Source organism: Hemiscyllium ocellatum, chromosome 39 (genome assembly GCF_020745735.1).
Source record: "Hemiscyllium ocellatum isolate sHemOce1 chromosome 39, sHemOce1.pat.X.cur, whole genome shotgun sequence".
NCBI lineage: Eukaryota > Metazoa > Chordata > Chondrichthyes > Orectolobiformes > Hemiscylliidae > Hemiscyllium > Hemiscyllium ocellatum.
Window position 1 is genome coordinate 31153977 of NC_083439.1, and position 11858 is coordinate 31165834.

Genomic DNA, 11858 nt, shown 5'->3' on the forward strand with positions numbered 1-11858 from the left:
ACTGGCCTTATGATGAAAAGTTATCGATGAAGCAGTTCAAATTTTCAGAAAATTCAAAAGCTCTTCACATCTAAAACTACTTTAATAGTGACTAAAGATGGTCCTTTTAAAAACACTAAGAGCAATAGATCCTACCTTTTCTTTGATAAAAGCCCATATGATGCGGGTCATCTCATCACCATCCATTTCGACCACAGGGTTAGCCACTTTAATGCGCTTGTCTGCATCTATTCAGATGAAAGCAGCTTAATCACAATCCAATAATTTACTTAAAACCCAAGGCTACCTATTAAAACAGCTTATCTTAGATTGGTTTCAAAACTGTGGTTCAAAGGGCTGCTCAATATTTCAGTTCATATGCAACTTCTGAGTTAAACATTTAAAGGGTTTAATGACTAACAATAAATGAGGTACAACAGTTGCAGTGAAATATGCATAATGTAACTTTGAACAGTGCTAAAAACCAGTGCAATTTTATTTGCAGAAAGCAGCAAGTACATTTGAAGAAATCAGTGATTTCTCATTTAACACTGAGGCAATTTAAGTAAAACAGAAATACGTAGGACACCGTACTAGCTCAAGTACAATTCAGCCCTACAGTACAGTACTGACAGACTATACACATTGCAATAGCCCAACTTAATCAAGGGCCCCACTTTGTATGGCTGAGGCACCAAAATCTTTAGCTTTAAATGAGCTGAGAAAGTATACAGTGCAAGCATTTTTGAAATATTGTCCAAAATCTTCAAAAGTATAAAAGTTAAAAAAAGGCTCTAGCACTTCCAACCGCAGCAATGGCACTCAACCCTTTTAAAAAAAACACATGAACCTAAAAATGCATCATTGGACAACTGAATTAAAGACTTATAGAAATGAAAACTCAGTTGCAAACATGTTCAATATAAATGTTACTGATTCAACTTGAAATTACTCAAAAACACTAGTAAGTGTGCACCACACAATTTCTTTGGGGCAGGGGACATGAAATCTTAACAGTCCAACATGTTGCACATGTTGTCACTGATCATTTCTACAGTACTGTACTTCTGCCATTAGAGGTCACTGAACAATACCAGGTGCAACCTGTAGGGAACACAAACTGCAAACGGCTTCTTTTTCATTTCTGCTTATTTCTCCCCTCCATCGCCAGTAGAGATGAGTGACCTTGCTATTATGGGCATTCCAACTTCAAAATAAACCAATTTACGCAATGTTTAAAAAATGCCATTTACAAATGAGTGCGTAGCAGAGCTTCTTCAATATTTAGACAGAAATTAAACCTTGCAGCAGGCTCAAGGTTATCATGAACCTTGAGCAATTTACTCAGTAGACACATGACTACTTTTGGAACAGAGCCAATTCTGGGTCCTCAGAATTCCACATTAATTCTCTAGATGTTAAACAGAAACTGCAACTGTTTAGAATGTAAAACTTAATTGAAGGCTATTTTACAGTTTTTTTTTTGCAAACACAGAATGCCAAATAGACTTGCTGCACTGCAGATGCTGATACAATGATTCCCTCTGCTATGGAGGAACATTTTCCATCAGCATGAAATTATACACCTTCTCAGATGAGAGTACAGTACTTTGGAAATGACGAATGCATAACTTCGGTTAGAATTAGGCCATTCAGGGAGAACGTCAAGAAGTACTGCTGCAAACCATGTATAGTGGATATCTGGAACACTCCTTCAGAGGCCAGGTTGTAAAAATTTCGATGCAGCTGCAAATGTGTTGCTGGTCAAAGCACAGCAGGTTAGGCAGCATCTCAGGAATAGAGAATTCGACGTTTCGAGCATAAGCCCTTCATCAGGAATGAGAGAGAGAGAGCCAAGCAGGCTAAGATAAAAGGTAGGGAGGAGGGACTAGGGGGAGGGGCGATGGAGGTGGGATAGGTGGAAGGAGGTCAAGGTGAGGGTGATAGGCCGGAGTGGGGTGGGGGCGGAGAGGTCAGGAAGAGGATTGCAGGTTAGGAGGGCGGTGCTGAGTTGAGGGAACCGACTGAGACAAGGTGGGGGGAGGGGAAATGAGGAAACTGGAGAAATCTGAATTCATACCTTGTGGTTGGAGGGTTCCCAGGCGGAAGATGAGGCGCTCCTCCTCCAGCCGTCGTGTAGTTGTGTTCTGCCGGTGGAGGAGTCCAAGGACCTGCATGTCCTCGGTGGAGTGGGAGGGAGAGTTAAAGTGTTGAGCCACGGGGTGATTGGGTTGGTTGGTTCGGGCGGCCCGGAGGTGTTCTCTGAAGCGTTCCGCAAGTAAGCAGCCTGTCTCACCAATATAGAGGAGGCCACATCGGGTGCAGCGGATGCAATAGATGATGTGTGTGGAGGTACAGGTGAACTTGTGGCGGATATGGAAGGATCCCTTGGGGCCTTGGAGGGAAGTGAGTGTGGAGGTGTGGGCGCAAGTTTTACATTTCCTGCGGTTGCAGGGGAAGGTGCCGGGGGTGGAGGTTGGGTTGGTGGGAGGTGTGGATCTGACGAGGGAGTCACGAAGGGAGTGGTCCTTGCGGAACGCTGATAGGGGAGGGGAGGGAAATATATCCTTGGTGGTGGGGTCAGTTTGGAGGTGGCGGAAATGGCGGCGGATGATACGTTGTATGCGGAGGTTGGTGGGGTGGTAGGTGAGAACCAGTGGGGTTCTGTCTTGGTGGCGGTTGGAGGAGCAGGGCTCAAGGGCGGAGGAGCGGGAAGTGGAGGAGATGCGGTGGAGGGCATCGTCGATCACGTCTGGGGGGAATCTGCGGTCCTTGAAGAAGGAGGCCATCTGGGCTGTGCGGTGTTGGAATTGGTCCTCCTGGGAGCAGATGCGGCGGAGACGAAGGAATTGGGAATATGGGATGGCGTTTTTACAGGGGGCAGGGTGGGAGGAGGTGTAGTCCAGGTAGCTGTGGGAGTCAGTCGGTTTATAGTAGATGTCTGTGTTGAGTCGGTCGCCCGAGATAGAAATGGAAAGGTCTAGGAAGGGGAGGGAGGAGTCTGAGACAGTCCAGGTGAATTTCAGGTCGGGATGGAAGGTGTTAGTAAAGTTGATGAACTGTTCAACCTCCTCGTGGGAGCACGAGGCAGCGCCGATACAGTCATCGATGTAGCGGAGGAAAAGGTGGGGGGTGGTGCCAGTGTAGTTGCGGAAGATGGACTGTTCCACATATCCTACGAAGAGACAGGCATAGCTGGGGCCCATGCGGGTGCCCATGGCAACTCCTTTAGTTTGGAGGAAGTGGGAGGATTGAAAAGAGAAGTTATTCAGGGTGAGGACCAGTTCAGTCAGTCGAAGGAGAGTGTCAGTGGAAGGGTACTGGTTGGTGCGGCGGGAAAGGAAGAAGCGGAGGGCTTTGAGTCCTTCGTGATGGGGGATGGAGGTGTACAGGGACTGGAAGTCCATCGTGAAAATAAGGCGTTGGGGACCGGGGGCGCGCCCGAACCAACCAACCCAATCACCCCGTGGCTCAACACTTTAACTCTCCCTCCCACTCCACCGAGGACATGCAGGTCCTTGGACTCCTCCACCGGCAGAACACAACTACACGACGGCTGGAGGAGGAGCACCTCATCTTCTGCCTGGGAACCCTCCAACCACAAGGTATGAATTCAGATTTCTCCAGTTTCCTCATTTCCCCTCCCCCCACCTTGTCTCAGTCGGTTCCCTCAACTCAGCACCGCCCTCCTAACCTGCAATCCTCTTCCTGACCTCTCCGCCCCCACCCCACTCCGGCCTATCACCCTCACCTTGACCTCCTTCCACCTATCCCACCTCCATCGCCCCTCCCCCTAGTCCCTCCTCCCTACCTTTTATCTTAGCCTGCTTGGCTCTCTCTCTCTCATTCCTGATGAAGGGCTTATGCTCGAAACGTCGAATTCTCTATTCCTGAGATGCTGCCTGGCCTGCTGTGCTTTGACCAGCAACACATTTGCAGCTGTGATCTCCAGCATCTGCAGACCTCATTTTTTACTCGAAAATTTCGATGCAGACTCAGTTACTTCGGGAAAGAATTAAGGATTACAAACCAAGGCAAGGAGGTGCAAGATAAAATCAGTCACAATCTAATCAACCAGCGGAGACTCTCGGAGTTGAATGCCTATAACAGCCCCTGCAGGATTGCAGGGATCATTTTCAGCAGATGGAACATTAAAGAACTTAGGTCAATTACGTCACTATCCCGAACGCATGCTGTAAGAACATCGATACAATGGAATTTATTAAATACCATTGTCAGTTTTATTTTATCTCCTATAGTCCACTTGATTGGTTTCACAGATCCAGACTGGATACTAGAGAGCATGCAGTATTAGTAAAATGAAGTGCATAGACCAAACTAACTAACTTTCTGCGCTGTATCTACATGTAAAGTCACAGGGGTGTGCAGGAGAATTGGTCAACTACAATTTCCATTTGAAATACCATCTTGCAATGCAATTGAGTGAAGTAACAATACGCATCACCATACCACAATTAGTTGTAAGTATTCATTTTTTGTAAGATTAATTGAATTGCTAAGTGAGAACAAGATGGCAAATTTAACCAAAGATTTACTCAATGCTGTTACCCAAAGATGAAACCTGTTGTCAGTCTATTTAGACAGAGGATCAATATTTTGCTGTAGAATGCAAAGATTTACTACAAAACCTTTAACTAACCATTAGAATTTCAAATCATGCACGAGTAGGCATGTGAAATTTTATCGTCTCCTTAGAGGTCTATTTGTCCTTTTGACCTTTGAAACTTAGAATGCCCTTCAGCAGCTCAATCCCATTGAAGGACAAATGAAAAACGATTAGATAAGAAAACAACTGCCAGTAATGGGGTAATGCAGCATGATCTTGTCTAAGAGCAAGCTCAAACAAAAAGTGCGACACGACAAAGCATAGTTGTGCTGCCATCACACCCTCATCCCCCAAACATGGGCATGAATCTAGTCTGAAAATGCTGTGGATGCATTATCATTTCAATTTTAATCTAGAGAATAGATTTTGATTAGGAAAGGGCATGGCAGAAAATAGAATACGGCAAAATCTAATAGTTGCCATTCAGATCAATTAAGATCTAACTGAATGTCAGAGCAAAAGCTGAATAGATTAACTGATTCTGCATGAAACAATGGTCATTGAGATGAGTACTGCAGAAATATTTGCTACTTTGAGTGATTTGCACCAATAAATATGCATTCAATTTTCTCATCACTTTTCTATATTGCTTTCCACAAATAGAGGCTGCAACAAGCAAATATTTACTGTCCTAAAGCAGCTAAAACCAGAGTGTACAGAGTTAACTCAAGAATTACATTGGTCCAGTTTCATTCACCCCCCCCAACCCCCCAAAGTAAACAAATCGGTGCTTTAGATTGCTAGCACTGCAAGCCTCCTTCTCTGAAAATAGTTTTGTCAGTTCAGTTCCCAACTTTTAACAAAAAAAGCAGCACAAATGCAAATTATTGGTTAAAAGAACACAATTCTATGCAGAATGCAGCAATACTGCTAGGCCACCATTTATTATGTAATCCACACTTGGGTGTAGAATTATCACTGCCCAACAATTTTAAAATAGAAACCCAGTCTACAGCAGAAGATTTAAAACCACTGTGCCAACTAACAGTTGACTCAGGATAATTTCAGATTAGTTATTTTAATAAAATTAACACCCCCATCAAACATAATTAATGCAGAGCACCATACATATAGCAGCAAGTGATTTTAAACAAAGAGACAATTTAAACAAGGCCTCAGAAGACCACCACGTGCAACTGTTTGATTCCATTCCAGAAATCAGGTTATATATTCTGAAATTTAATCTGTAGTGTCCATTCACAGTACATTGTTTCAATGGCAGTGAAATTTGAAAGGAACTTTCTCACCAAATCCACTCCGAAACCAACCAGTCTGACATTGAATGCAAACCACACTTGCATTCACAAGTGCTTTATTGAGATTACACTAGTTTAACACTTGAAATACTGGTCAAGTCTCAGACAGGAGTCAATTTTAGCTCTTTACTAAAGAAAAGATGCAAAAGAGAGGAGGCTACGCTACACAGAAAATATCCTGCTACCTTCCGCAACCACTTTGCTAGTGAAATTCAAACTAATTCACATTAAGAGGCCATGTGAAAGGCAGGCAAGTCTGGGATGCTAAACACAGAGGAGCAGAGAAATGGTGAAGCACTTGGTGAGCAGGCCACGTCAATGAACAGTGGGGAGGAAGGAGGGGGCTGGAAGTGGATGAAACAGGGAGGGAAGGAAGAAAATCAGAACAGAGGAGTCAACCACCTTTTCGAGAGAGAGATACGGGGAAGAGAAAGAGTAAGATAAGGGGATAAGGAAGAATAGGCTGTTTAATTGCATTCTGTGGAGGAGGACTGATGGGTAGGAAGGTGAAGGAGGAAGAAGGTGAGGGTTATAAAAGAGAAAAATTAAGAATGGGAAAAAAGAACGGGAGAGATGAGGGGAAGGGACAAAGGATAAATGGAAGGGAGGGGAAGAGGGAAGGAGATGAAAAGGAGAGGGCTGTGGGGGAGGGGGGTAAGAAGAGTAGCTGCGGGGGGAGGGGGGGGGAAGAAGAGACAGAACTCAGTGACCTTGAGCTGACCTCCCTTTAACCATCACCTCAACCCCACTTCCCCCCCACGGGGGTAAAATTAACCCCACACCCCCCCCGCGGGGATAAGATCAACCCCACTCCCCCTCCCACAGGGGTTAAAATTAGCCCCACTCCCCCCCGCGGGGGGGGTAAAATTTTCGGCAGGGCTGCGGCCTGGTCTGTGTGTGGGACTGAGGGGCACCTCATTAACCGCCGGCCCCCACCCCCCCTCCTTCCCCCGGGGGGGGGGGGGGCGGGGGGAAATAGGAAGGAGAGACACTCACAGTGGCGTCGCTGCGCTGATGCCTGGCCAAAGGCCGGGGCCAAGGCCGCGGGGCTCCTCGCGGCTCCCAGGCGGAGCCGGCTCCACACTCGGAGGTAACCCACCACTGCCGCCATCACTCCGGGGGATCACGCTCACTCCCGACTAAATCCCGCCGCCCGCCCGCGCTCTCCCTTATATAGAGCCGGCCGGCAGATGCGTCTGACGTCAGACGCACCTCCCCCACCCCCCCCGCCATCCCCGACAGAGTGTACGTGCACGCACGCGACCTGCCACAATGAATCCCACTCCCTGTGTATCTCCTGTTCAGCCAGAGCAGCACTGGGCACATGGATGGAACTGCTCCTTGCAAAGTCACTTCATGACCCACATCATTCTCAAACAGGCAGATTGTTGAATGCGTTGCTGGCTCATTATTGGACCGATGAATAGACTCTCTCTCGCCTAGTGCATGCCCAGAGTAATGTAACATGTATGCCTCTGTCTGAGTCTTTCTGAATTGGACATCCTTGCTTACTATGATCTGCCTGTATTACTGGTAAACAAAACTTTTCAATGTACTTCCGTACACGTGGCAATAAATAAATCGATCAAGCTCTTCCAAAAGTCTTCACATTCCTACAACAGTTCCTGTGGATTGGAAGAAAGCAAATGTAACCCCACTATTTAGGAAAGGAAGGAAAGAAAATAGAATACAGACCTTTAGATGATACAAAAATATAAATTGCTGAAAAAGGTCAGCAGTTCTGGCAACCCTAATGTTTAGGGTTGAGTGACCCTTCCTCAGATCCTATTTAACATCAAATTGACATAGCTGACCTATAACCTAATTCCATTTACCTAATTCTTGCTGAGAAAAAAATCCATATCAGATTTTAATTTTTTTGTTTAAAATGATTAATTGTGCAATTATTTATTGATGTTTGTGGGAGTATTTTCTGTACTTTGCTACTCATCAAGGCCCTAGAGTCCCTCACTGTTTCTTATCACCCTATTAATTCCTTTTAAAATTTTGAAAACCTCAGTCAAAACCATAACCTTCCATATTTCAGGGAACACAATCCTGGTCTGTATAATGTTATCCTCAAAATCTAACCTTTGGGCCATGTTGACTGTATGTCACAGTCCTTGCAATGTTAGTTTATCTTTCCTAAGATGCAATGCCTGTAACTGGACAGATTACTCCAGATGCAGTCTCACCAGGGCAGAGCATGGCTGCACCAATGTTTCTGCTTTATAATTTAGCCATTGAGTTGTGCAGCACAGAAACAGACCCTTCAGTCCAACTTATCCTTGCCAACCCGATATCCTAAATTAATCTAGTCCCATTTAGAGTCATAGAAATGTACAATATGAAAACAGATCCTTCAATCCAACTTGTTCATGCTTTCCAGTTATCCTAACCTAATCTAATCCTATTTGCCAGCACATGACCCATATCCCTCTAAACCCTTCCTATTCATGTACCCATCCAGATGCCTTTTAAATGCTGTAATTGTACCAGTCTCCATGAGTTCCTCTGGCAGCCCATGCCTGATGAAGGGCTTATGCCTGAAACATCGATTTTCCTGCTCCTCACATGCTGTGCCTTTCCAGCACCACACTATTGACTCTAATCTCCATCATCTACAGTACTCACTTTCGCCTAGTTCATTCCATACATGCACCATGCTCTGCATGAAAAGGTTGCCCCTTAGGTCCCTTTATATCTTTCCCCTCTCACCCTAAACTAATGCCCTCTATTTCTGGACTCCCCCCACCCCAGGGAAAATACTTTATCCATTTATCTTATCCCTGCCCCTCTATCAGGACACCCTTCAACCTCTGACACTTCAGGGAAAACAGCCCCAGCCAATTCAAGCCTCTCACTATAGCTCAAATCCTCCAACTCTGGCAACATCCTTGAAAATCTTTTCTGAACCATTTCAAGTTTCACAACATCCTTCCAACAGAAAGGAGACCGGATTTGCCAGCATTTGACCCATATCCCTCTAAACCTTTCCTAATTATGTAGCCATCCTGAAGCCTTTTAAATGTTGTCATTGTACCAGCCTCCATCACTTCCTTTGGCAGCTCATTCCATACACTCTTCACCCTCTGTGTGAAAATGTTGCCCCTCAGGCCTCTCTTAAATTTTTCCCCCTCTCACAGTAAACCTATGCTCACTATTTTTGGACTTCCCTACCCTGGGGAAAGACCTTGGTTTTTCACCCTATCCATGCCCCTAATGATTTTATAAATGCTCCAGGGAAAAAGCCCCAGCCTATTCAGCCTCTCCCTATAGCTCAAATCCTCCAAATCTAGCAACATCCTTGTAAATCTTTTCTGAACCCTTTCAAGTTTAACAACATTTTCCCATACCAGGGTGACCAGAGTTAAATGCAATATTCCAAAAATGGTCTAATCAATGTCTTGTATAGCCACAACATGACATCCCAACTCCTAAACTCAATGCACTGACCAATAAAGACAAGTGTATCAAATGCCTTCTTCACTACCCTGTCCAACTGCGACTTCACTTTCAAGGAACTATGAACACGCACTCCAAGGTCTCTTTGTTTGGCAACAATCCCTGGGACTCTCCCATTAATACATCAGTCCCGCCTTGATTTACCTGAGGAAAATGCAACACCCCACATTTATCTAAACTAAACTCCGTCTGCCACTCCTCAGCCCATCAGATCAAGGTCCCATTGTAATCTGAGATCATCTCTTCACTGTCCACTAACCACCAATTTTGGTATCATCTACAAACTGACTAACCATACCTCCCATATTCACATTCAAAGCATTTATATAAATAACAAAAAGCAGTGGACCCAACACCGATCCTTGTAGCACCCTTGGTCACAGGCCTGCAGTCCAAAAAAACAACCTTCCACCACTACCTACTGTCTCCTATCTTTGAGCCAATTTTGCTTCCAAATGCCTAGCTCTCCCGTATTCCATGTGATCTAAGCTCGCTAGTCAGGCTACCTTGCAGAACCTTGTTAAATGCTTTGTTTGAAGTCCATATAGACAACACCCACTGATCTGGCTTCATCAACCTTCTTTGTCACTTATAATGGCTAACACTCTACACCCAAGCACGCTGCTCCATCACACATTACCTTCGAAGTACCTGCACAGGAATAGAGATTATCACACACCTCCTGCTGGAATATGTCTTTGGAAAGGAGTCTGGAGAAAGATGCAATTTCTTTTGTTGAGATTCATCCTGAGCAGCTCCATGATGCAGAAGTCAAAGTAACTACTGAGCTAAAGCAGGCGTCAAACTCTGTGCTCGACAGTTTGTTCCCCAGGATGCAGACCAAGACAAACATTGACTGCACCTGGAGGATCATCAACTTGGTGAAAGATGCTCCTTGGGTGTGCCCAAAACACACTGATCTTCCAGAGCAAGGAATTGACCCTGACTGAATGTTGCAGACTGGCAGATTCCTAGGTCCAGTACGATGTGCTGAAGGATGCACTAAAGTTTGGGGCAGCTGCCACCAAGGCGCAGTGGGGAAAGACCGTCATCTTTGACTTTTCAGCTGAAGTTAAATGGGGAGCCATTCAATCATCGGATTCTCCCAGTGCCTCAAAATGATGTAAATATAGCCTTGTAGAAGAAAGAAATGCCTTTAACTGCTTCAGTGACTATGGATATAAAGACATTTTAATGAATAAAGTACATTTTTGAAATAAAAAAAAAGCTAACACTCTAATTACTCAGCCAGTGCAAATCTGTACAGTCTGCATTCAGAGAGGGAAAAAAGATTGGGTTTAACTTTCTCAGTTACAACAAATCCAAAAGCATTTAATTAAGCATGTTCTATTTTACACCTATGTACATTTATGCACATGAAGATTTTTATGAATGAAGTATATTTTTTACAATAATATTCCAATAGCCCTCTTGATTTTTTTGCACCGGATTACTACATTTTAGTGGTACCTGTACCGTGACGCCCTGAATCACTTTGAATTTCCCCACTCCTTTAAGGGGGTGAGGGGTGGGAGGAGGTAATTCATTAAAAGGGTAGGAGTAGGAAAGGAGAAAGGCCCATTTCTCTATCTGTCTTATCCTTTCTTTAGCTAGAAAAATGCTCGTTAAAAAACTCTTGCACCCTGAAACGATCCCCATTTCTTGTTTCACCTTGCCAACATTACTTGTTTAACCTTGAGTCCTCGGTCTAATTATTTTCAGGCTGGAAAACGTAGTGGATCCAGGGCAAAGTTCATTGTTTATAGTCAGGGCAACGTAATTCCTAAACGGAAACCTGGGTCACATTTCTAATGACGTGGGTTAATCTGCAGGTAGTCTGAAAATATCTCCTCAGTAATTTTTCAACCAATAGGTTCAGACGGAATTCTAAAGAAGGAATTAACCAAATCAGGTGAAGGAAAAGTTGAAGTATTCCATTTCGCCCTCGATTGTATTGTGTGTGCTTCACTGGACTGACATTGTGCATTTACAGCAGCACAACAGAGGGGCGGCACTAAAATAAAACAAGTGACCTAGCAACCGAAAAGACAGGCATATGTTAAATATAACGGCAGTTTAATTCCTATTGTTCAGGGAACTGACTAAAGATCACAACGAGACAAACAAATCAGTGTGCACCACATAATCTTGCTTTTGGGGGGGGTGGGGAAGGACTGCAAAGTGCAACTAAGTAATTGGGAGAGGGGAACACGGTTACTTTACCCCAAATGAAGTCATGTTTTATTACAAAGTGAGATATGGAGGAGTAGTTCCTTAACTTTTTATGAATGTTCAAGATGTGGGCGTCACTAGTAAAGGCACCTTTAATTGCTTTCGGCAAAGTCTCAAGTACAATGCCAGGTCATTTCAGAGGACAAGAGTCGGTCAAGGTTACAGGTCTGATTGAGGTTTTCGAGACTTTGAAAGGAATTGTGAGGGTTATAAAGTGGCACGGCAGCTCAGTGGTTGACACTGACACTTCCAAGCGCTAGGGACTTGGGTTCGATTCCAGCCTCCGACGACTGTCTGTA

General features: G+C 44.6%; 1 protein-coding gene across 1 annotated transcript in view; it reads right to left on the reverse strand.

Annotated features, from left to right (window-relative positions):
* The window catches only part of idh2 (isocitrate dehydrogenase (NADP(+)) 2), a 29389-nt gene extending 22374 nt beyond the window's left edge, over window positions 1-7015 (reverse strand). The window contains exons 1-2 of the mRNA XM_060853018.1: window positions 6859-7015; window positions 136-227 (exon numbers count right to left, since the gene is read on the reverse strand). Coding sequence (XP_060709001.1) covers window positions 136-227; window positions 6859-6973 — 207 coding nt within the window. The 5' untranslated portion in view covers window positions 6974-7015. The remainder of the gene's footprint in view (window positions 1-135; window positions 228-6858) is intronic.
* Between the last annotated feature and the right edge of the window lie 4843 nt (window positions 7016-11858).